The following is a 26257-nucleotide window of genomic DNA, read 5'->3' as shown; positions in this document are numbered from 1 at the left end:
CCAGGCTCTTTCCTGCTCTGGGTCTCAGGGTTCTCATCATTAAAATGAAGGATTTCAACCAAGTAAGTGGTTTCTAAGGGTCCTTAAATTCGGAGTGTGAGTTTGGACAAGTCATTTTTCTTTTTCAGGGGGGCTCTTAGCCTCCTCATCTGTAAAACTAAGTAGGTTGGGCTGAATAATTGATAAAGTCACTTCTGGGCCTAAATATTTTCTTCTCATTCTTTTCTTTTCTCTCTCCCTTTCTGCCTTGTATTGCTTTCTGGAGCATTTCTGTGACAGTTAACAGCTGTAGACAGGAAACCCTTGAACACTTCTAACTTGGCAAAGGTTGCTGCTCCCTCTGAACCTCATCCCAGCCCATTTCCTGTGTTTACAGCGTTTGGGTTTTCTGCTTAGTGACAGGCCTGGCAGGTTATACTCCAGTTCTCCTCCGTGGCCTTGTGCTAGGTAGACCAAAATGAGCACCAATTTGAGAGTTTGGGAGTTGATAAGGTGTCAGTCTCCACTCACCTGTGTGACCTTATGCAAGTTACCTGCTTTCTCAGAGTCCCGTGTCCTCATCTCTAAAACCGGGGAGTTTAACTAGCTCTGATATTAGAGAATATTAATATTTGCCTCCCTTTTATTCCCTCCTTATAGGGCCCTTGGTTTAGCCTGTTTCTTCAACATACTCCACAGTGGAAGGGACCCACATGGTAGCTCCCTTTGCATTTCCTGTATGGGACAAAATAAGAGGAATAAAGGAGATCAAATAGCTATCTCAGGCCCAGCAGAGAAGAGCAGAGAAGAGTTGAGGTGGGGAGCTGATGTGACCAAATTGCCCAATAAATCAGCTGTATAGTTGGTAACCAGGCAAACACCAGTATGCATTTATTCTTATTGAGACTCTGGAGACAGACAGTATCCCAGTTCCAAACTTTCTTTTACCATTTGTATGACTGGAGTAAGTCACTTAGCATATCTGGGCTTCAGTTTCCTCATATTCTATTTGGGACAGTAAAAGTATTGACTTTACACAGCTGTAAAAGAGACAATGTAAATACAAGTCCCAACATAGTTCCTGACATATTCACACCTCCTTTCTACCTTAGACAGTAACAATGTACTTAATTCTGTTCTTGAGGAGATAGCAGGAGGACACCCAGATCCCACCGAGGAGAAGCTAACAGGCCAGCTGGGGACAGAGTCTGATTATGGTTGGAAGAGACCTCATGAAGTGGTGCCTGAACCAGGCTGGGCTCAGTGCTGTGACCTCAGAGGGGAGACTTATAGGGCCTGCAATAGTTAAAGAAGATGGTGGGAATAGGACTTTCCCTGGGCCTTGAAAGACCAGCAAGTTCTGACCTGACCATGAAGAGTTGGGGGGAGAGTAACTTTAGGTACCCAGCCAGCTTTCGTCAAGCTCTGTTGCTTTGCATAGGTCCATTTCACATTCATCTCTTCCCTCTCTCCGTCTAGGCTATTATTATTCAAGGGACTTATCCTTTTTCTTTTTCTTTTTTTTTCTTTTTATTTTTTTAATGTATTTTTAAAAGATTTTATTTTTATTTATTTATTCATAGAGACAGAGAGAGAGAGGCAGTGAGAGGGAGGGAGAGGGAGAAGCAGAGGGAGAAGCAGGCATCATACAGAGAGCCTGATGTTGGACTCGATTCAGGGTCTCCAGGATCACGCCCTGGGCTGTAGGCAGTGCTAAACTGCTGCGCCACTGGGGCTGCCATTTTTATTTTTATTTTTATTTTTATTTTTATTTTTTTACTTATCCTTTTTCTTTCAGCATTCTTTTTTTTATTTTTTATTTTTTATTTATTTATGATAGTCACAGAGAGAGAAAGGGAGAGAGGCAGAGACACAGGCAGAGGGAGAGGCAGGCTCCACGCACCAGGAGCCTGATGTGGGATTCGATCCCGGGTCTCCAGGATCACACCCTGGGCCAAAGGCAGGCGCCAAACCGCTGCGCCACCCAGGGATCTCCTCTTTCAGCATTTTTTTAAAAGCTTTTATTTATTTATACATGAGAGACACACACACAGAGAGGCAGACACAGGTAGAGGGAGAAGCAGGCTCCCTGCGGGGAGCCTGACACAGGACTCCATCCTGGGAGTCTGGGATCACGACCTGGGCCGAAGGCAGATGCTCAACCACTGAGCCACCCAGGAGCCCCTCTTTCAGCATTTTTAAGAGAGAGAAAATTTGAAGGCAAGGGGATGCCATAACACTTATTCGGAATAAACTAGTTTTACTTTTGTCAAAAGGCTAGGTAGTTTGCTTGCATAATCTTAAATACTTTGGAAATTGTTATTATGCCACATTTACAGCTGAAGAAATAGTGCCTCCAAAAGGTGAAGCTGCTTTTTCATCTCAAGATTAATAGGTTATAGTGACAAATCAAAAGAGCTCTGTGTAATAATTGAGTATGGCTTCAGCCAGTTTAGAAGATATGTAGGTCAGCAGTTCTCAGTTATATTCATTCACTCAGGTTCTTAGTAGTCTGTAATGGTCAGTCATTTTGTGCTTATCTTTTTATTTATTTATTTATTTATTTATTTATTTATTTATTTATTTATTTATGATTTTATTTTATTTACTCATGAGAGGCACAGAGAGAGAGAGAGAGAGAGGCAGAGACACAGGCAGAGGGAAAAGCAGGCTCCATGCAAGGAGCCCAATGTGGGACTCAATCCCAGGTCTCCAGGATCATGCCCGGGGCTTAAGGCGGCGCTAAACCGCTGGGCCACGGCTGCCCTTGTGCTTATCTTTTAGAGATGACTATCTTATTCCTGGCTCCTACTGTGTTTACTTACCTCTCAGTGGTACTTCTCAATTCTCTAGAGCTCCAGTTCTGCCATTGACTTAGATTCGAACTCCTTGCACCAACCTTAGGTTCTTTTCCCAAATATGTACCAAGTACCTACTATACAGGCCAGACCAGAGATGGATGCAAATATTGTTCCTGCTTGGATCTTTCGGTATAATGGTTAGACAAAAAATTATAATAAAAACAACTTGGTAGTAATTGAATGCTCTATTTGAAGTACTTTATATGTATTAACTCATTTATTTTATTTTTTAAGATTTTGTTTATTTATTCATGAGAGAGAGAGAGAGGCAGAAGCATAGGCAGAGGGAAAAGCAGGCTCCCCCTGGGGAGCCTGATGGGGAACTTGATCCCAGGACCCTGGGATCATGACCTGAGCCAAAGGCAGATGCTCAACCAGGTGCCCCTGTATTAATTCATTTCATTCCTAAAACTCTATGAAGAGGTAGATACTGTTTTCTTCTTATTTTATAGGTAATCAAATGGAGGCATACAGAGTTGCATTGGTCTGTGTTGTGATAGAGACACACAGAGGTCATGAGGGCACAGAAGAGGAGCTCCAGATTTAAACCAAGGAATTAGGGTAGAGAATACTTCCTAGAGGAATTAGAAAAAGCCTGAGTAGGGATCCCTGGGTGGCGCAGCGGTTTGGCGCCTGCCTTTGGCCCAGGGCGCGATCCTGGAGACCCGGGATCGAATCCCACGTCGGGCTCCCGGTGCATGGAGCCTGCTTCTCCCTCTGCCTGTGTCTCTGCCTCTCTGTCTCTCTCTGTGTGACTATCATGAATAAATAAATAAAATCTTTAAAAAAAAAAAAAAAAAGAAAAAGCCTGAGTAGAATCTTGAAACTTGAGTAGAAATTAGTCAAGTAAAAAATGGGGCAAGGATATTGTAGGCAGAAGGAACATCATGTACAAAGCCACCAAGTGAGTCTTGCATATTTATGGAACTGAAAGTGGTTTAGTGCAGTGGGAGTGTAAGATGTGTGTGATTGAGTGGAATGGGATGAGGCTAGAGAACCTGGCAGAGACCACCTCTTGAAAAGCCTATATCCTTTGCTACATTATATTCAGTATACAGGCCGGTGATTCACAACTTGAAGATTTGCAACTCTGAAGGGGGTCCTTGAAGGGTGTCTTGTGAATCCATATTATTTTCTCAATTGTTTTTCGATCTGTGGATACTAAAAGTCTAACTATTATTATGTGGAGCTTTTGGAATTCCTCACTAAAAAATTCCTCAAGAATCACTGTTGTAGGAGTTTGGGATCTCTGCAAAGACATTTCTCATTAAATTAGAATATTTATTGAGATAATTGTAGATCTACACATAGTTTTAAAAAATAACACTGTGAGATCATTGGGAGACTGCAGTTTTCCCCACAGTAACATTTTGAGAAACTGTAGTATAATATTATAACCAGAATGCTGATGTTAACACAACCCACCAATTTTGTTTAGATTTCCCCAGTTTTATTTGTACTCGTGTGTGTGTGTGTGTGTGTGTGTGTGTGTGTAAGTTCTATTCCAACACCATAAGTATCCTTCATGTTGGCTCTTTATAACCACACCTTTCTCTCCTACCCCCTTCCCTGTTCTAACCCCTCTGTCCTCTGTTTCTAAGGTTTTGACCTTTTAAAAATGTTGTGTAAATGCAATCATAGAGTTTGTAAGCTTTTGGACTTTGCTTTTTATTGTTGTTGTTGTTGTTCAGTGATAATTCCCTGGAAAATCATCCAAGTGGTTGTATGTATCATGACTTTATTTATTTATTTTTATTGTTGAGTGGTATTCCATTGTGTATAATGTATATAATCAGCCACCTGTTGAAAGACATGTGGACTGATCCCAATTTGGGGCTATTACCTATAGAGCTTCCATGAACATTTGTATACAGGTGTGTGTTTGTGTGTGTGTTTATGATTATTTATTTGGGAGAGAGAGAGTGAGCGAGCAAGCAAGCCTGTGCAAGCAGGGGGTTGGGGGAGGGAGAGTAAAAGAGAGAATGTCAAGCAGACTTCCTGCTCAGCATGGATTCCTGATGCCGGGCTTGATCTCACAACCTTGAGATCATGACCTGAGCCAGAAACAAGACTTGGACACTTAATTGCCTGAGCCACCAGGCGCCCCTGTTTACAGATTTTTTATGTGAACCCGTGAAGGATTTTATTCAGAAGAGTTGTCAAGTCAGATTTGAATTTTAGAAAAATTATACTAACTACTTTGGTAGAGAATGAGTTTGAGAGAAACGAGCAGAGATAGGAAGATCACTGAGGACCTGTAGTGACCCAGGCAAAGTACACAGAGACCTGAACTCAGTTCTCTGTGAGTTGGAGCCTGCTCAGCCATAGAGGTCTTATCTCAGAAATCACATCAGGCAGGCTTGTTCACATGTGGGAACAGGGCCAGGAAGACTGGGCTGTAAGGAGGCTCAGGCCCACTTCGTTTTGGATAGTCATTCCTGCTTTGGGGGAGACGCCCACCATCGGGTGAGGAAGGACCACAAACCCAGTTTTTGGAATGATCCTCCTGACTGCAAGGTTTTTCAGTAGATGTTCTTGGTTATCTTCTCTAAAAAAAAAGAAAGGAGGCCAGTTATCTCTTTTGTATTGTTTGAGTGGTGGCTTATGTGGGGCAGGAGGATGGTCAGAAGCTCTCCCCTGGTTCTGGTTTCTTTGAGAGCTCAAGAATGTGTTCTCTGGTAGGACAGCCAGCAGTGGGCCAGGGTGGCGGTGGGGCGGGGGGGGGGGGTCGGCTGAGGATGACCTTCTGCTGCGATGGAACCTGGAATCCACGTTGTTTTTACCCCAGGCTGTGGTGTGCTTGGCTCCCCTGCATTTAGATCTTCCAGGCATTTATCACCACGCTCTTGGGGCTGCTATGATCAGGACTGAGTGTTGGGAGCCAACACTCTGGGAGCCAGAGGGTATAATCCTAGAGGGTCCACCGGTTGATTGGACACCTCTCCTGGGCAGTATGCAATGTCCTTATCTGGGCAACTTCTTGGGTACCCACTCCAACACTTTTAGAAAATATTTTGCATCAGAAATCTGCTTTGAGTTGCTTGTAATTATTTTTTTGGCTACCTCAGCCCCTGACAAGTGCTGGCCAGGACACAGGAATGTTTGGGTCAGGTGCCAGGTCAGAGAATCTGGGACAACTTTTGAATAAGCGTGTGTTGATTTGATTTCTCTGGGGTTGTCATGCTTCTTGGCTCAGATCCCTTTAGAATGTAAAGACCTGTGGTATGTGAGACCCCAAAGCCGAGAAAGCAAATCTTCAAAACCTGTAAACAGCTTTCACTTGTCCCTAGACCAGATCTTGTGTTGCTCGACATGGGGGAACACCAGAAAAATCAGACTCATCGGTAGCTGGGAGGATAAGACTCGCAGGAAAAGAAGAGAATAGATAGCTGACAAATCAGTGACCAACACTACTGTTTTTCAAAGGACCTTACTGATTTTTCAGATAAGAAAATTAATTAGGAGCAGTCAGAGTATGGGAAAGTCAAAACTTTTAAGACCTGCAGCTACCACTTCTGTAATTCAATATATATTTTAATAACTGAGGAGCAGAGATGTGGGGGACCCTGGAGGCCAGAGAAGTGTATCTAACTTCTTTTCATATTCCTGTGCTTTTGGTTAGTTCAACTAACTAGTTCAGTGTTGGCAATGAGGTGTTTGAAAGTCAGAAATGAACGTTGTAGTGGTGGCAGGTGAATACCGAACTCATGGTCAGCCACTTGTAATTTAGTCAGAAAGGTCATAAAAACGAAAGGGCAGGCAGTTAGGCTGTTAAGCAGATGGATGGAGAGTCCAAAGCCCTGCAGGAGACTTGGGAAGAGGCACCAGGAGTCAGAACAGCCAGAAGACCCCCTGCATTGGAAGCCTGAGCTACTGAGCTCCTGGCCTGCTTGGAGGGGACTAACCTTAGGGATTAGCCACCTTCTCTGGGAAGGAAGCTTCTTGTGAAACCAGAAGAAAAGAATAGTGAGAAGAAGAAGAAGGTAGAAGTGGGACATGATGGGCTGGCTGAGTGGAGAGAGGCCTGAAGAATTAATCATGTCTAGTAGGTGATTATGTTTCATATGATTAAACAGAAGCATCTTCTTGTGCTCTTTTTGTTCCTCTTTACAGAGTGTACTAGGGACTCAGTATTACTTCTATAGTGTTTTGTTTTTTTTTTTAAAGATTTTATTTATTTATTCACAAGGGACACACAGAAAGAGGCAGAGACATAGGCAGAGGGAGAAGCAGGCTCCCTGTGAGGAGCCTGATATGGGACTCAATCTCAGGACCCTAGGATCATGACCTGAGCCAAAGGCTCTAGTGTCTTTTTGACTTTGTTTCTAAGTCTTAATAAGGAAGGGGTCTCTGGCCAGTGCTGAACACTAAAGAAATGAAGGCAAACCAGGAAGTGCTGTTTTACTGTGCTTGGGGAGTGGCATAAGACCAGGTAGGCCTTCTGTGTTGGCCCTCTGTAGACAAGCAGAACTTAATGGAACTTGCCCTTATCTGTGGGTCTTGGAGAGTAAGGGTTAGTAGTATATCTACAATAGATATCTCAATGTCTGTTATTCTCATTGTATGCCAGATATTTTTGCAAGATTGGTAAAAAGTACTCTTTGACTTTGGGTTCTTTTACAAATGAGTCTGTGCTGTGTTCCTTGCTCTTGGGCTTGCTTTGCTGGGATGCCTTCCCTTCCTTCCACTTCTACTGTTCTACTTGTTCAGACTATGGTATCTCCTGCTGCTCTGGTCTCTTGTGTCTTACCATATTCTATTTTGTATCTTTGTGATTCATATATTGAGCTCATTCTCATACTTTTTTTGTGGTCAAGGACTATGTTCATCTTTATTTGAATTTGTTCTTTCATGCAACTGAGTTCTCCTGGGTATTTGTTTGTTCATTCAGTGAATATTCATTGTAGCCCAGCTGTTGTACTAGGTACTTTGTTAGGTGCTGGGTACTTGAATGAAGCTAGGATTCAGCCATGGGGGCAGCTATGGTTCCTGCCACTGTGGAGGTTACAGTTTGAAGAAAGATATTAAGCAAATTCTTACACAAATAATTATAACTGTGAAAAGTGTTATCAATAAAAAATATGGAAGGATGCCTAGGTGGCTCAGTAGTTAAGCATCTGCTTTTGGCTTATGTCCTTTATAGGGTTTGGGTAAGGAGCAGTTCAGGTTTCCTGCATAGGTCCTGTCTCCCCCTGATGATGTGTCCTTGGGCGGTCTGCTGGTGGCGGGAAAGTTCCGAGGGGAGGGTAACAAGATGGAGGGTCTGCTGCCATTTTGTTGGTGCCTCCCCATCCCCCTTGATCCCACCAGCCCAACAGTGAATGGCAAGATTTCATTCTTTTTGATGGCTAATATTCCATTGTGTCTGTATATACTGATATAATTATGGAATGTGAGGTCTGGAGCCAATGGCCAAGAAAGAATTCTTGAGACATCTTTGGTACAAAAAGGTGATTTTATTAAAGCACGGGGATAGGCCCTGTGGGCAGAAAAAGCTGCTGTACTGGGGTTGTGAGGGGCGACTGAATATATACTTGGGAGAGGGGGAGATAAAGACAAAAGGAAGTGTCCAGAAGGACTTTCATATGCTAAAGAAGACTCTCAAGATGCTAGAGGCCTGGCTATTGTCAAGTTAAGATAGTTTTTCCTTCTAATAAGGCATTAATGTTAAGGTAGTTGGGAGTTTCCTGGAGGAATGTCTTACTCTGCCTGCCTCAAGTATTTGTCAGTGGGCTGCAGTTTATAAGGACGTTTTATGTTTTTACATCCCTTTCTACCTTTGTTTCCCTCATCACTGTGGAGGGGAGAGTGATGTTAGGGCTCCAGGAAATTGAGTATGGACTTCTGAAACGTAGGCTATTGATGAGAATGCTTTTTCCTTGTAAATCACTAAGACGTTTGCCAACTGTTGGAGACTCTTCCTGCAGGAGTGTGATCTATGTCAGTTAACCATTTGTTTTCCCTTCTCTTGGTTTTAGGGCAACCAGGAGTGTCTGAGGAATGTCACACATATCCCACCTTGGGGGGAGAATTGCAGGGTGTCAGCTTGCCTTCTGTTCTTTCATCGTATACCACATCTTCTTTATCCACTCACCAATTGGTGGACATTTGGGCTTTTTCCATAGTTTGGCTATTATTTATAATGCTGCTATAAACATTGGGGTGCGTGTACCCCTTCAAATCTGTATTTTTGCATCCTTTGGGTAAACAGGAATTCTAGGTTATTCTCAACCCTGGGTTGCACATTAGCATCACCAGGTATAAGAGAGTATATGAAACAGCTGGCCTGGTGCTTCATACTGGTGCTTACTGGTTAGAGTATAAAATGGTACAACTACTTTGGAAAACAGCTTGGCACTTAAAAAGTTATACATACCCCTGTCATATAATCTAGAAGTTCCACTCCTACTGGAACTCAGGATGAAAAACTCATTTTCACTCAAGAAAAATGGGAACATATGTCCACACAAAGACTAGTACACCAATGTTCATAGCACTTTATTTGTTTTTATAAATGTCAAGAAAAGGCAGAACTCATCAATGGTGATGCAAGTCAGAAGAGCAGTTACTACTGTGGGGTGAGTGAGATAGTGGTCATGGTAGTATTGATTAGAAAGTGACAAGAGAGAGGAAGTCTTCCTAGAGTGTTGGGTATGTTTTATTTCTTGATTTTGGTGGTACTTACTTAGATATACACATATGTAAAATGTAGTTGGTCTATATGTTTATTTATACACTTTGCTGTATGTTTATGTCTCAAAGCAAAACAAGAAAACAAAACCCCCATAAACCAAACCCATGCCTAGGTCCCATCCATAGAGATTGGTTTGGGATGGGGCTTGAGCATCAGCAACATAGGTGCTTTCTAAGTGGGTCTAATATGCAGCCCAAGTTGAGAACCAACATGCTGTATATGGAAAGGACAGAAAAAACTTGGGACATCAAAGAATGATTGCACAAAACTAAGGGAGTTGTTGGACATGAGACCGGAAAGGTGGCAGGTGACAAATCATTCTGGACCTTGCCGGCCACTTTAAGAAATTTGAACTTCGTCTTAAGAGTAATGAAAAGCTTTTGAAGGGTTTTAAGTAGGGAGATGACTTGGACAGATAATCAGCTGGTATGTACTAGTGCTGCCTATGGTTAGCATTCCTGCGGATTGCTTGTTAAGTATTCAGAATATCTCCCCTGTGAGGAGAAGATTTGGAATAGCTGAGGGGTCTTGAACTAGGACTGGTGTTAGTTTATTTTATTTTTTATTTTTTATTTTTTGAAGATTTTATTCATGAGAGACACACACACAGAGAGAGAGGCAGAGACACAGGCAGAGGGAGAAGCAGGCTCAGAGAGAGAGAGAGAGAGAGAGAGAGAGGCAGAGACACAGGCAGAGGGAGAAGCAGGCTGACATGGGACTCAATCCAGGGTCTCCAGGACCACACCCTGGGCTGAAGGTGGCGCTAAACTGCTGAGCCACCTGGGGTGCCCCAAGACTGGTGCTAGTTTAGAAGTGGGGAGTGAGGGAGAGTGAGCTGTCAAGGTTTTTGACACAAGCAATTGGAGAAGTAGGAAGTTTGGGGGGGAACTAATGAGTTTAGATTTAGGTATTATGCATTCATGTTCCTGTCAGACATCCTTGTGGAGATACTTAGTAGGTAGTTGGCTTCTGTGGGTTTCTGAGGATCACAAGTGAAACTTGAAGCAGAAACATCATTTTGCTTTTTGGGGAGACTTGGCAATAACCAGTAATTTCTTTAAATGGTAATCAAGGCTGTGAGGAGAGGTCAGATTCCTTTAGGAGAGAGAGTAGTAGGAGAAGAAGAGAGCCTTGGACTGAAGGCAGATTCTTTAAACCTTCAACATTTAAAAGGAGGAGAAACTTGCTTTTCGCACATTCAGGAAAACAAAGATTTGTTCATTAATTTAACAGATCTATATTGAATACATACTGTGTGTCAGGCACTGACTGAGTCCCTGGGGATACTACAGGGAACAAAAAGTTCTTGCTCTCGTGAGCCTTACCTCCAGTGGAGGGGGATGGGCAATAAACAAATCAACAAATAGGTGTATCCTGGATGAGATGGTAGTAGGTGCTATGAAAACATGAAAAAATATGATCTCTGCCCTCACATATCCTCAAATAACCATGGTTGTAGGAAGTAAGGCCAAAAGAGCGTCAAAGACAGGAATGCTGGTAGAACTCAGAGATACATCTCATTATGTTGCATATTGAAGCTCTATACATAGTCAAGGCTGCAAAATTTTTATTTTTCACTGAGGGCTTTCTTTAACTATATTTCATTTGAATTAAAAAAATTGTTACTGAAAAAACAAAAACAAGAACAAAACCCCCCAAGATTGTTACTGGAGTATTCAGATCACAGGTTAGAGTGAAGATAGAGGTATCTTGCATTATAATAAGCATATATAATATTTTTGTAAAGTATGCTAGTAAGAATTGTAAAATCTTTTACTCACCACACACATCGTGGGCTATGATTTTTTCTTTTTAGAGCAGTTATAGGTTTACACCAAAATTCAAAGGGAGGTACAGAAAAATCTCCCACGTATTCTCTGCCTCCACACATGCATAGCCAACCCCATTACCAATGTTACTTACCGGAAGTACTTTTTTTTTTTTTTTTTTTTACCAGAGGTACATTTTTTACATTTTACATGTAAGGATGAGCTTATGTGGGTACATCATAATCATCCAAAGTTCATAGTTTCTCTTAGGGTTCATTCTTGATGTTGTATGGGTTATTTTTTGATGTGTTCTCCATGAGGGAGACATGGGGAAGTCTTTTGTGTCAGTACTGCTTGGGTAGCTGAAACCAGTGCCAACTTTGTCCATAAGGAAAGCTCTTCAGAATTCCTGCCCCCTGCTGAAAAGAGCTGGGCCTCTTCTTAGATATGAGGACATGATGCTCTTACAGGGGCAAAAGCACCCCTCAGGAGGCTGGATTTTACTCAGTTCTTCTTCTATGGCTAGGCCTACTATGTGCCATATTCTGAGGGGGACCTTTCTTGCCAAAACCAGTTCCCCTTCTCATTCTTTACATTTTTTACGTAGAGGGTACTTTCTCTCTTCTCACCTCACCAAACCAGACTCCCTGCCCCAGTCTCATTTTAGGTATTATGCTGTTTTATCTCTGGAATGCCATGGTCCTTGGTTGAATCTGAGTCTTCCCAGGGCTGGTGCTCTCAGTCTTAATAGTTTTTGAACCCTTTCTAAGGGTAAGGATAGATTCTAATCCCATCAATAGTTATTGCAGAGCTTCCTGGTCTTGCCTGGGGGGTGGAAGGTGAAGCAGAGAAAGTATTCACAACAGATGATGGCAAAATTTACCAATTTCGAGATTCCCCTCAGGTGCCAGCCAGGTGGTAAGGAACAATCTGACTATGTCTTTCTCTGTCCCTTATCTATACATTCTTCCTTGACTGCTGTTTCTCTCACTTCTTTCCCTTCGGGCTTGTGTCTCACACTAGACAATCATTGTCAGACTTGACTGCAGTGGCTCTGTTTTGCATGCCTATGGGTACATGCTCTCAGGAGGATGAATTACTGTTTAGTGATGAGAAATTGGCTGGAAGAGAAGACGCATCAGGTGATGGTAGATACTGGTAGGGGGAATTGGTTGTTTGTACTCAGGAATTCTCTTGTCTTTGGGGGAGTTATGGTTTATTATGAATCCATATATGTATGCATGCATTCATTCAGCCAGCATTCACTGATTTCCCACTTGACAGGATGGATGTTAGTGATGGTGCCATACTAGGCCCTGGGGGAAAGAGTGAGTCAACCTAGTCCTTGCCCTTTTCTGGATGTGGCATGCGAACAACTCAGAGCATGAGAATTAATATAACAGAATTATGTATAAAGTGCTTTGGAGCATGGAACAGTAAATGCTTAGCTCTGCTTGGAGAAAGAGAGGAGACTTGGACATGAGGGAAAGACTTTGTGGTTTTGCCTGCCAGTGATTAATAAAGTGTGGTCTGCAGACCATTGAGGGGTCACCAAGATCTTTTCAGGGTCCAAACGGTCAAAGACATTTTATTTATTCTATACTTTTTTAAAAAATATTTTATTTATTTATTTATGAGAGACACAGAGAGAGGGGCAGATTCATAGGCAAAGGGAGAGGTAGGCTCCTGAAAGAAGCCCAATGCGGGACTTGTAACCAGGACCCCAGGATCACGACCTGAGCCAAAAGCAGATGCTCAACCACTGAGCCATTCAGGTGCCCTGGTCAAAGACATTTTAATAACAATAACGCTAAGATATTATTTGCTATCCCCCCCCTCACTGTTTCTATATTTGTAGTAAGGGCACAAAAGTGATTAGGTAAAACTGCTAGTATGTTAACAGGAGTTAAAACGAGGTCACATAACTGTGCCAGTAGGCATTATAGTCCTCATCTCACCTCAGTGCACTCTGTTTAAAACAAAAAAAAAATTTTAAATTTAGAATTAAAAATGTATTAATTCTATTAAATTGCATCCCACGAATACCCGTCTCTTTAGTATTCTATGTGATGAAACAGGAAGTATGCATAAAACACTTTTGCTGCAGGTAGAAGTTTGATGTTTATTTCAAGCAAGAGTGTGCCATCGAGTTGCAAGTTGAACTACCTCCTTTTTCAGGGCCCACTATTTTTTTAAAAAGACTTATTTATTTATTCATGAGAGACATAGAGAGAGAGAGAGAGAGAGGCAGAGACACAGGCAGAAGGAGAAGCAGGCCCCACTCAGGGAGTCCAATGTGGGATCCGATCCCATGACTCCAAGATCATGCCCTGGGCGAAGGGCAGGTGCTAAACCGCTGAGCCACTAGGGATCCCATGGGAACACTATTTTTATTTGAAAGAATAACTGACTGTAGTTACTCAGACTAAATATTTGGCAGATATTTTCTTGAAAGTGAATGAGGTGAGTCTGCTACTGAGGGAAAAACCACTGGTAGTATTGTTGCCAATGATAGAATTCTCACTTTTATTTAAAACTTAGAATGGAGAACTTGTATCTGCCACTAGGAGCTAGACGGCTTCCCCAATATAAAGATTTTCTGATGGAGGCACCTTGGTGCTCAATTGATTAAGCACCCAACTCTTGTTCTCAGTTCAGGCCTTCATCTCAGGGTCATGAATTTGAGCCCTGTGTTGAGCTCCATGCGTGGCATGCAGCCTACTTTAAAAAAAGGGTGTGTGTGTGCCTGGGTGGCTCAGTAGGTTGGGTGTTTGATTTGGTTTCCCCTCAGCTCATGATCTCAGGGTCATGAGATCAAGCTCCACATCAGGCTCCCTGATCACTTAGCACAAAGCCTGCTTGAGATTTTCTTCCTCTGCCCCTCCCCCTGCTCGAGCTCTCTTTCATTCTCTCTCAAATAAATAAATAATACAAGTTTTCTGATGAAATTAGTGATGATACTAATAGCTGTGATTATTTTGGTATTGTATAGATGAAATGGGTCAAATTCGGAAGCTTTGCCTAACTCATTGAATCGCTAGCTTTCGTGTGACCAGTGAGTGCATCATGTTACAAAATCACATCTGCATAAAGGATTATTAAAAGTGGCAAGACAGACTAATGGATTTTTTTTTAAGGTTTTATTTATTTTTTCATAAGAGACACAGAGAGATAGGCAGAGACATAGGCAGAGGGAGAAGCAGGCTCTCCAGAGGGAACCTGATGCGGGACTTGATCAGGACCCTGGGATCATGACCTGAGCCAAAGGCAGATGCTCAACCACTGATCCACTCAGGAGCCCCGAGACCAATAGATTTTGATGTAATAGAGTTCAAAAAGTTCATCCATATAGTTTCAAATTTCACATTGCAACTAATCTTTAATAAACCTACCACTTCTTGAGTTTTGATGTAATATTAGAGAAGAATATTTACAGTTATCTGAAAGGTTGTTAAAATACTCCTGTCTTGGGATGCTTGGGTGGCTCAGTGGTTGAGCATCTGCCTTTGGCTCGGGTCGTGATCCTGGAGCCCTGGGATCGAATCCCACGTCAGGCTCCCTGCATGGAACCTGCTTCTCCCTCTGCCTGTCTCTGCCTCTCCCTCTCTGTGTCTCTCATGAATAAATAAATAAAATCTTTAAAAAAAATACTCCTGTCTTTTCCAACTCCATATCTGTTTTGATCTTGGATCAAAACAATACATTGAATGTGGAAATAGATATATAAGACTACAGCCATCTTGCATTAAGCCAGATGTTAAACAGATTTTCAAAAATATGAAACAAGCCTTCTCAGAAAACAATTATTATTCATTAAAAAAATCTTATTTATATTAGTGTATAGGAGATTTATTGGTCTAAAATGAATTAACTGCTAACTATTAGAATTTGTATTTTAATTTCTAATATGGTAAATGTCAGTTTAGGATTTTCAATTTTTAAGTGTATAACGGGGCCCTGAGACCAAACAATTTAAAAATGTGGTCCTGTACTATTCTTTTTCCTTAGAATTCTCTTTTTTGCCTAGAGAAATCCTACACATAGTTGTTAGTTGGTATTTAATTATTCATTCAAAAAAAACATTTATTAATTGTCTATCAAGAATCTGGCTTTTGCTTGGGGCTGGGAACATGGTCCCAAACTCTTCTGGAAATCATAGTCTGATGAAAGGCAGAGAACTGCAACACAGTGTGATAAATGTTATCAGTGATAGACACATAAATGTTGTGGGAATATAGGCTCTTGTCATAATCACTTGGCAGCTCATCTAGAACATCTGCTGATTGATTTGATTGGAATGTAAATCCTATATTTGATTCTTCATAGTCTGATGGGGAGAGTGGCTGGTTAGCAGAGGATGAGAACTGTTCATTTGCTGCTCTAGGAGGAAAGGAGGAAACTACAAATGTATTGGTTGTCACCTTTATGCATGCCCTATGCTAGGTGTTTGAACAAATGTGGTCTTAATTTTTGCAAAACCCGTGTAAGCAGATATAATTTTCCTCATTTTGCAAATGAGATATTGGAAGTTCAGAGAAGTTAAACAACTTTTCCAATATCATATAGTAGTAATTGATGGAGCTGGGATTTTGACACATGTGTTCTGACTCCCAAGTCTAGGGCTCTGTGTTGATAAATGGTTGGATCTTCTAAGGTACTTCCAGATGGGTCTGAGAAACCTTGCCAGATTGGAATGTCTAAGAGAAGTTAGAAAGTTCTCAGGAAGGAGAGAGAGAGAGCATAGGAAATGCTTGGTAGAAGGAGTCATTTGTGAATTTTGGCTAACATGGTTTTTTGGGACAGGGTTCTATGACCTTATGGGACATCAAGATTTTATACTCCTTTAGACTCAATCCCTTTAATCCTTCTCTATGTCAGATGGTGCCAGCAGCAAAGGTCACCTGTGTGTCTGATCAGGTTACAAACCAGAGCCTAGTGTTTGAAGGCCAAACTTCTTGAACCTGCTATAGGCTTTCGGGAAAGAGACTAGCTGACCTTAGGCCAGTGGTGCCCAGCCTGGAGACCCCTCATCCCTAGAGCTCAGTAAACTATATGAGCATTTAAAAAATGCCTATTAGAAGTTGTGCTTTGGGGCACCTGGCTGTCCTCAGTTGGAAGAGCATTAGATTCTTGATCTTGGAGTTGTAAATTGGAGCCCCGTGTGGGTATAGAGATTACTTAAATAAATAAAACTTAAAAAAAAGAAAGAAGCTGTGCTTTACTTATGATAAACCTCTGTGTGAATACAGGCTAATGAAAAGATTGGATTTCTTTGCTTTGGGTCAAAAATCTGTCAACCTAATGTAGTTCAGGTGTGCTACCTATGGTTTTCTGAAACAGGGGTCATTATGGCCCAGGGATTAAGTTCAGCTCACCACCTGTTTTTGTGAATAAAGGTTTGTTGGAACACAGCTAGGCTTGTTCACACTTACGTTTTGTCTTTGGCTGCTTTTGTGCTCTATGATAGAGTTAAGTAGTTGTAACAGGGGATATATGGCTTATAAATCCTAAATTGTTTACTGTCTGGCCTTTCACAGAAAAAGTTCACTGACCCTTAGGGTAATCCTGATTCTATCATGGTACTTAGCACACAGTGTTTTAATCACCTCTCTCCCCACTTTTATAACTAAACTCCTTGACAGCAGGGATGAGATCTGACTCATCTTTTTATGTCCAATGCTGATTACAGAGCTTGACATATAAAGAGCACTCAATAAATGTTTTTTTTTTAAAGATTTTATTTATTTATTCAAGAATGACAGAGAGAGGCAGAGACAGGAGAAACAGGCTCCATGCAAGGAGCCTGATATGGGGCTCAATCCTGGGACTGCGGGATCATGCCCTGAGCCGAAGGCAGACACCCAACTACTGAGCCACCCAGGCATCCCCCAGGAAATGTTGTTTAAATGGACACATCATGTACTGATCAAAAATCTCCGATAGTTAAAATTTTTTTCTTATTCCAATAGGCCATTATATGTGCCTTTGATTAACATAAAAACAGGAGTAAGGGAAGGAAAAGTATGATGTTGGTTATGCTAATCCCAGTGCTGTGTGCTTCCATCTATGAACCAGTCATTACTGACTGCATTTTTTTTTTTTTTGATAGTTCATGGATAGGAGTACATGAATGAAACAATCATGGCCAGAGCTCTGGGTGAGGAAGTTGAGAAACAATGCCTTAATCTTTGGCTACATTCTAGTCTTTCCCTCACTAACCACCACTGCTTCCCCCCCACCCTCTACTCTCCACCCCAACTTGGCAGGATACATATAGAAGAATGTATGGTTATAGGGAGATACTTCTTTGGCAGGTATACTATTTATCTTACTTTTTGTCTTCTATAAAGCGATTTCTTCAGTGTGCTTCTTACCATCTGTGACTTCCAGGAGATGAAACCAACTTAAAGCAATTTGGTCGCCTTGGCATAAAGGCAGTGAGATGAGGTGCTGGCCTGGGAGTCAGTAGACCTGGGCTCTTGCTGTGGCTCATCAGCTTTCTTTGACTTTGAGCCCATCAGTTAACATCTGTGAGTTACATCTGGGACATTTTACACACTCAACATTTATATTCCTCTCTCTTTTTGAAAAGGATTTGAGCAACTAGCAAGTGATGGAGAGGTAACTTGTCCTGTCCTGTCACTGTCTGACTAGCAGACAGGTTAATGATTAAAAAGATTGGAGTGTTTTAGGTCTTCGAACAGTGCCTTCTAGGAGGCTTCACAGAGGCAGTCTTTTTACCCCGTCCTTGCTTTCTCTTCTGTGACAGCTTCTTCCTTGGGAGTGATCTGAGGTGTTTTTGCTGGAGGGAAGTTATCAAGATCAGGGGCAAAGGGAAAGAGCAATTTTAAAATCTAAGAATTGGGAGACATACTAAGAACTTTACTTAACAATGTCTCTTTCAGATAGTGAGCTCAAGGCCTGGAGAAGGGAAGTGACCTCCCTATAGTCACGTGGTAGAGCTAAGATGAAGTGCCGGGCTCTTTCTGCTGTGTGCCTAGTGTTTGCCAGGGTTCTAAGGGAGGATCAGGTGGCCTCGCTCTTGTGCTGCATATAGTGCTAAATGACTGTGTTGGTGGTGGAGGAAGCTGCCCTGCACATACCTTCCAAGCTGTTGCACCTGATGTGCTCAGGACCACAGGTGTCTGTAGATACTGCTGACTATAACTGTCCGTGGGCAGGCACAATATGTGAAGGATTTCTGCACTTAGCCTGTGGCTGGCACTGTGCTATTACCAGTGATGACAAAGTGAATGAAAAGGAAAACTGCATATTATCTTGGCATTGCAATGAGTGGGCTGTGTTCCTATTTCTAGAAAGACTGTATTTATGTACGTTTGTTTGTTGACTGACTAAAAATGATATTTCATTTGAATATGTATTTCTTTGCTTACTAGTAAGGCTAAACTTTCTTCCCTGTGTCCGTTGGCTATTTGTATTTTCTCTCATTTACATTTTTATTCTTGTGAGTTACCTAATCACGTTCTTTGTCTAGATCCCAGTCTGTTCCTAGTCTTCTGCTTGATGTCCCTGCCAGGAAACTATTAGGATAATAAAGCATTGTCTCTAAACAGGGGAGCTCAGCACATCCCTGGGGAGAGAGATGAAGACTGGATGAAACATGTTTCTCCCCATACAAATAGCCAGTTACGTGATGACATGAGGATTTAGTTGCTGAAAGCTAAGGACACTGAGACAGGTGGGTGGTAGGGGCCGGTGGCGGCCCACAGTAATGTTGTCTCTTGCTTTTCCTATACAGAGTTTTGCCGGATTGACAAGCCCCTGTGCCACAGTGAGGATGAGAAGCTCAGCTTTGATGCAGTCCGCAGCATTCACAAGCTGATGGATGATGATGCCAATGGTGATGTGGATGTGGAAGAAAGTGATGAGGTGAGCTCTCTCACCCTGCCGTGGCTCTCTCCTCTTCCTGTGTGGACAGTCCCTGAAAGCTGTCTAGACACTCTTGCCCGTGGAGAGATGTTCTTGATGTTGGCTTGTTCTCTAGGAATTCTTCCCTATCAAGGGAGGTGATTCTCAGCAGAACAGCCCTGTAGGACCCAGCCTGTCCGAGTGCAGACCTGATGTGTCTATGCCTAGACTGGCTCCCATCTGCCTACTGGCTAGAAGCACAATGCTGACTGAGCTGTGTTCTTTGAGAGGGAGAGGGAGCCCCAAGGTTGGTCTCTCCTGTTGCCCCAAATCCTTATTGCAATCTTGCTGCAGTTGGAGGGCATCGGTCTCTACTTACTATGTGCTCAGCCCCTTGTTGGCATGTAGGAGAGAAGTCAAGATGATCATTTTCTTGCCCTCTGGGAGTTTATACTCTCTGGGGAAGAAGAAACACATGTTCCTAGAAAGATCATTCTGAATTCCAGGCCACAGTTGCTGGGAGCCGATTGAGTGGTCCAGATAGTAGGAGCGAGAGGAATCTCTAGATGGAAAAAACTCTGCTCTGTTATTGTTTCACCTTTTGGCACTACTACCGTTCTAATTCCACAGAACCCAGAGTACAAAGTCATCGTGTGTGAAAAGATTGAAAGGTTTCAGTTGATTTAAAGCTCACCATGTGCCAGCAGTTTGATGAAGCTGCCAAGTTTTGTCAAATCTTTAATAGTGATATGGTGTATGTCATGAGGGAGAGGTAAGCCCAGTTTCTTCGTCCTTCTTGCCAGCCCACCTATTAAGTTTTGAGTTCAGTTTTGGATCTCACGTTGTCAGAAGTGTCTGGAACAGTGAGAGCCTATATAGAAGGAGTGACACGAATGATGAAGAGTATGGAAACTATGAAATGGAGACAGATGTTCACTAGAATTCAGTATTTATAGGTGTCTAATATGTATGTGCCAGGCACTATTGTAGACATGGGGATGTGGCAGTAAAGATGGCACACATGTCTCATATCATTTACATATCCTGTCCTCACTTACAGTCTAGTGAAGAAAAGATTAGCCTGGAAAATAAAAGATTTGGGTAATAAAATTTCTGTCTTCAAATACATTAGGAGTGGAGGAATCTGAATTAAATAATGACAGTGCAGGTGATGAAGACCACAGCACTAGCTAGCATTTATTGAATTCTTATTCTGTGCCAGGCATAGCTCTTTTGCAGCCTTTCTTAACAGCCTTTTGAAGTTGGTATTATTATCAAGGACTGGAGCCTTGGAAAGGCTTGTTCAAGGACACACTGGATGTGTGTGCAGATCTGGTTTCAAAGCTCATGCTATTAGGTACTGGTGTATTGTTTCTCTTATTCTAAGGGCAGAACCAGGAGCAATGTGGCAAGAGTGAAATATGGACATATTATTTTAGAATAAAGAATCATCTAACAGCACCATCTGGTCATAGAAGAGGCTTCCTGGGTAGATAAGTAGTGAACTCCCCGTCACTAGAATATAGCACTCCACTGATTGGTTAGCAGAAGGGATCCAGGTATCAGGTTAAATTAGATAATGTCTAAGGAATTTATAAGAGGAGAAAAATAGATTTCCTGGAGCAAAAGTAGACATTTGAGTAGAGTGGAAGGAGTGGGCCAGCCTGAGTGGTAAGTAGGGAGCGAGCGTGAGCACAGATGTGGAGGTAGTAAAAACGTGGTGAGGGGTTTGGTTGGATAGACTGGCTGTGGTGGAAGACTGCAGGACAAAAACCTGGAAAGGAGTGGGGACCCAGGCAACCCAACTGAGAGACGTCTGCTTGCTGAACCTGGCAATTGTAGATCCCTGAGTAAGGGCAACCACCACAATGAAGGTATCTGAACTTTTGGTTGCATCTAGAAGTGGTACTGGCCCTCAACGGACCCCAATTTTATTTGTCTGTGCTGATAAGAGAACCAAGTTCCTGGAGGCACATGAGGTGTGGAGGTTTCCTAATCTCTCTCTAGAGGCCTGGCCATGGCACTGAGGATGGATGGCACACCAGTGAAGAAGGTGATATGATCCAAGATCCACACATTCCTGGATATCTTTGTCATCCGCTCCTCCTTCTTTTTTCACTTTTGCTGATTGCTTTGTCAATGAGGGGAGGAAGAAAATGTTCTTTTTAGAGGAATGTTACCACAACAAAAAAGCTCATCAGCACAAACTGTTCTAAAATAACACAAAAGCTGTCACCCTGCTCCTCTCTGTGCCAGTGGGGAGCTGTTCTTTTTCAGCATAGTTTCTGCCTTGCCTTGGCTTCAGCTGTTCTCCCTATAATCTCAGGCCCCTGGTGGTGAGAGGGGCCTGCCAGTTCGAGTTTTCATGATAAGTCACAAGCAACTGTCTTCGAAAGAGAAAGTAACAGTAGCCGAATTGTGTGCTTAAGTCAGCCTAAACATATATGACAACCTTGGAGTTCAGGTTTGAACTAGAGCTCTGGTGGATACCTCAGAGCTTAGAATATTGGCTAATAGACCCTGAGATCTCAGAGATGAAAACATGAAGGACCCAAGCTTTTTACAACCACTTAGAAAGCATTGCTGGTTCCCCAAGGATCTTATTAGCCCAAGTCTGAAGGGACACTTTAGAAGGCCTCATTATTCAGCCTCCTATCAGTAAGTTTTTCAGATAGCTAAACTATAACCTCAGTTCTAGATCTTTTAACATTTTAGCCATTTTTGAAGTAAGTCTTTATTTTCACAGATTATTTTGAACAGAGTGTTGACTTTATTTGGATCATTCAAAGCATGTCTTCAGGGCCTCTTCTTACACGATTACCCAGTACCTAGATTCTATATCCATTGTTGTGTTTTCTTAGAATTTCCCTGTCTCTTCTTTGATTCATCCCCATTTCTAATTGCTGTCTTTACTCTGTTATGAGCTCTGGAATTAGACTTATGGCAAACTGAGAGTCAGAAGGCATTTTTTTTTTAAAGTTTTTATTCATTTGACAGAGAGAGAGAGAGAGAGATTGAGCACAAGCAGGGGGAGCAGCAGGCAGAAGGAGAGGGAGAAGCAGACTCCCCACTGAGCCAGGAGCCCGATGCAGGGCTCAATCCCAGGACCCCAGGATCGTGACCTGAGCCAAAGGCAGACGCTTTAACCAGTTAAGCCACCCAGGTGCCCCTCAGCAGACATTTTATAGACAATACATGATCATTGGCATGTGTGGCAGCCAGTAGCCTGCTCAAGTACCATCTTTGCCTGTATCTGTCCAAATTAGCAGAGCCTGTAGATGGCCTTTCAAATGAACGAGTTGGCCCTACTGGTGACAGTGCCCTTCCCGCAAGGGTGGGAGGGAGTCTGACCAGCACAACAGTGTGGAAATTCAGATCTGTGTTCTACTGAGACCTCTGATGGGAAAACTGCCCGTGGGCAAAGGATTTGCTGCAGTGGGATGGTCCTGTCAGGTGATCTGGACAGTCTGAGGTAGATAGAGGCTGTCTGAAACCACTGTCCCTCCAACTGGCCCTGACACTTTGAGGGCAGTGTTATTATTTTCTTCTCTGGAGCCTACACGGGATATCAAGGGCATTTATCCAATTGTTATTCAATTAAATTGTTGAACTGTTATTCAATTAAGCAAATTTTTATGAGCACTTATTATGTATGTGTCAGGCATCATTCTAGTGCTATGGATTCTATAGCAAACAAAACAGATAAGATTTCAGCTTTTCCAGAGCTTGCATTCTAGTGGTGTGTATGTCACAGGCGATTGAATGATGAGTACAATTCTGAAATTAGGAAGAACTGTGATAATAGTAGTTCAGTGACTTCCCCTTTAGTTTTCTTAGGTAAAATGGTGGCAAATGATTCCTAACCTTACAGGGTTATTATCATAATTTTTTTTAAAGATTTTATTTATTCATGAGAGACACAGAGAGAGGTAGAGACACAGGCAGAGGGAGCAGCAGGCTCCCTGTGGGGGAGCCCAATGTGAGATTTGATCCCAGGACCCTGGGATCACGCCCTGAGCCAAGGACAGATGCTCACCCACTGAGTTACCCAGGCGCCCCTATTGTCAGAATTCAATGAGAAAAGTACTGTTAAAAGTTTCCAGCACAGGGGTATTTGGGTGGCTCAGTTGGTTAGGCATCCAACTCTTGATTTTTGGCTTAAGTCATGATCTCAGTCTCCTGGGATTGAGCCCCGTATTGGGCTCCATGCTCAGTGGGGAGTCTGCTTGAGATTCTCTTCCTCTTCCCCTGTTCCTCTCTCAACTTCCATGCTCACTCTCTCTCTAAAATAAAAATAAGGGATCCCTGGGTGGTGCAGCGGTTTGGCGCCTGCCTTTGGCCCAGGGCGCGATACTGGAGACCTGGGATCGAATCCCACATCGGGCTCCCGGTGCATGGAGCCTGCTTCTCCCTCTGCCTGTGTCTCTGCCTCTCTCTCTCTCACTGTGTGCCTATCATAAATAAATAAAAAAAAATTAAAATAAAATAAAATAAAATAAAAATAAATACATCTTAAAAAAAAAGGTTCTGGCACAAAGAACTCCCAAAACTCAACAACAGAAACCAAACAACTTGGGATGTCTGGGTGGCTCAGTGGTTGAGCATCTCCCTTCGGCTCAGGGCGTGATCCTGAGATCCTGGGATTCGGTCCCATATTGGGCTCCCTGCAGGGAGCCTGCTTCTCCTTCTGCCTGTGTCTCTGTGTCTCATGAATAAATAAATAAAATCTCTCTCTCTTTTTTTTTTTTTTTTTTAAAGAAAGCAACTGGGGGTCCCTGGGTGGCTCAGTGGTTTAGTGCCTGCCTTCGGCCCAGGGCATGATCCTGGAGTCCTGGGATCGAGTCCCTCATCGGGCTCCCTGCGTGGAGCCTGCTTCTCCTTCTGCCTGTGTCTCTGCCTCTCATGAATAAATAAATAAAATCTTAAAAAAAAAAAAAAAAGAAAGAAACCAAACAACTCAATAAAGAATGAGAAAATATTTGAACAGACACTTCATCAAAGAAGTTATATGGATGACAAAGAAACATGAGAAGATGCCCAATATCACTAGCTGTTAGGAAAGTACACATTAAAACCACAGTGAGATACCACCACACATCTATCAGAATGGCTACAATTAAAAAATGACAGGTGAGAAGGAAGAGCCACTAGAACTCTTACTTATAGGGCTTCTTAGAAAGTTAAACATGATTTACTATATGTCTCAGTAACTACCTTTATGTATTTATCCCTATAGATAAATGAAAATTTATGTTCACACTAGTACACAATGTTTATAGTAGCTTTATTCATAGTTGCCTAAAACTGGACACAAATCAAATGTTCTTCAGTGTGTGAGTGGATAAACAAACTATGGAAAATGGCTCAGCAATAAAAAGGAATGAACTGTTGATGAACACAACATAGATGAATCTCAGAGGCCTTATACTGAGTGAAAGAAACCAGACGCTATATGATTCCATCTACGTGACACTCTGAGAAAGGCAGAAGTGGAGGGATGGAAGCTAGGATAGTGGTTACTAGGGGTTAGGAGTGTGGAGAGGGTTTGATTACCAAGGGACAGAATGGAGGAGTTTTGGAGGGGGTAATAGAATTTTCCTGCATCTGGGTTGTGGGACAGTTAACAAGAGTCTAATTATGTGTCAAAACTCATGGGACTTTATCTCTCCAAAAGTTAATTTGATCATATGTTAATTAAGAAAAAGTTGGCATCATACTGGACACACAATTCAAACTCAGTGAATGCTATTTATTTTCCCCTTTGTGTTTATTCTATTTTCCCAGGAAAGCTCCCTGCATCTGACGATTGCATTTTAATGTTTGCTTCACTCATGTGTTTCTCTCACCAGATTAGGAGATTGTTCAGAGCAGGGACTGACCTTATTTGATTTGTTTGCCTTTGTTTCCCCAATGCCCAGCAGAGTCCTATACAGAACAGGTGCTTAATTTAATCAGCGTGGAATGACTGACTAATATCACTATAGCAGCATGGCATCTGCCTGAGAAGGGAGGCTTGAGCAAGGGTGTGATCACACATTTTGGATGGTGGGGATGGGTAGGTAGCAGTATGAGCCCAGGAAGCTGCAAAATCAACTTCTGCTTTTGTTAGTGTCTGTGGCTGTATGGTGTAGAAGCATAGCACAGGGTTGAGAAGTGTTGCTCTGGAGTCACACAGACCTAGGTCTAAACCTGGCTCAGCCCTTAGCAGCCATGGAAACTTGGAGAAGTTCTTGAGTTTCATTCAGCCTTGGTTTCTTCATTAGTAGAAGAATAGTAGGCATCTCATGGAATTGTTGCAAAGCTTAAATAGTGCAAATAGAGTACTTAGGACAAGGTGTGGTGTATGGAAGAGGCTCAGTAATGGTTAGTTTTTGCTGTTATTATTGTTATTGTTTTCATCAGAAAGAGCATACATTTTGATGCAGAAAGGCCTGTGTTTAAAACTTAGCTTTGCCCCTTATTGTGACAAATAGGCGAGTGACTTCACTTCTCCGAGCCTCAATTTATTCAGCTGTTTGAGGAGGGTAATTCTTTGGAGGGTTGTAAAGTAAAAGCTGAATGTATGCAAATGCTTGGCACATGATAGGTGCTAAATCCACGTTTTTTCCTCCTTCAGCGTGATGGTACAGATAGTGAGGGCTGGCCTATATAGCAAGAATTCCAAATCAGCTCTCTCATCATCCCACGGCACCAAAACATGTGGCTCTGGGAGCCACCTCCAGCAGCTTGGCTGACTTGACCAGGGGCCAGGGGCGCTGCAGGAGGCAGTTCTATATTCGCCTGAGTAGCCCATGTGAAGGGGGTGGGGCATGACGGAGCAGGTGCTGAAACTTCTCTGGCCGCTTACTCCCCACCCCCCCGCCCCGCCTCCTGCCCATGTCTGTGTGCTTAAAAAAGGGTCTAGGTGAGAAGTTCTCATTTCCCCTCACCCATCTGAAGGCTAGAGGATTTTTGAGCAACAGAGCCATATTATAATATTGTCATCGGTTCTGCTTTGACTTTAACAGGGTAGGAGAGACTGACTTGCTTTCTACATTTTGTGTGTCCCACGGAGGGTCATACTGGGTCCTGGGAGGCTGTGTGAA

The 26257-nt window shown here is 42.5% G+C and overlaps 1 protein-coding gene across 5 annotated transcripts in view; it reads left to right on the top strand.

Annotated features, from left to right (window-relative positions):
- The window catches only part of STIM1 (stromal interaction molecule 1), a 198327-nt gene that overhangs the window by 89870 nt on the left and 82200 nt on the right, over nt 1-26257 (top strand). For 4 of the 5 annotated variants that reach the window (XM_072794362.1, XM_072794363.1, XM_072794359.1 and 1 more), the window contains exon 2: nt 19063-19193. In XM_072794362.1, coding sequence (XP_072650463.1) covers nt 19063-19193 — 131 coding nt within the window. Of the gene's footprint in view, nt 1-18909; nt 18950-19062; nt 19194-26257 lie in introns of those variants that run through there. The other variant, XM_072794361.1, reaches the window with a different exon arrangement.

Source organism: Canis lupus, chromosome 23 (genome assembly GCF_048164855.1).
Source record: "Canis lupus baileyi chromosome 23, mCanLup2.hap1, whole genome shotgun sequence".
NCBI lineage: Eukaryota > Metazoa > Chordata > Mammalia > Carnivora > Canidae > Canis > Canis lupus.
The sequence above is the reverse complement of the archived record's forward strand: the minus strand, read 5'-3'. Positions and strand labels throughout refer to the sequence as shown.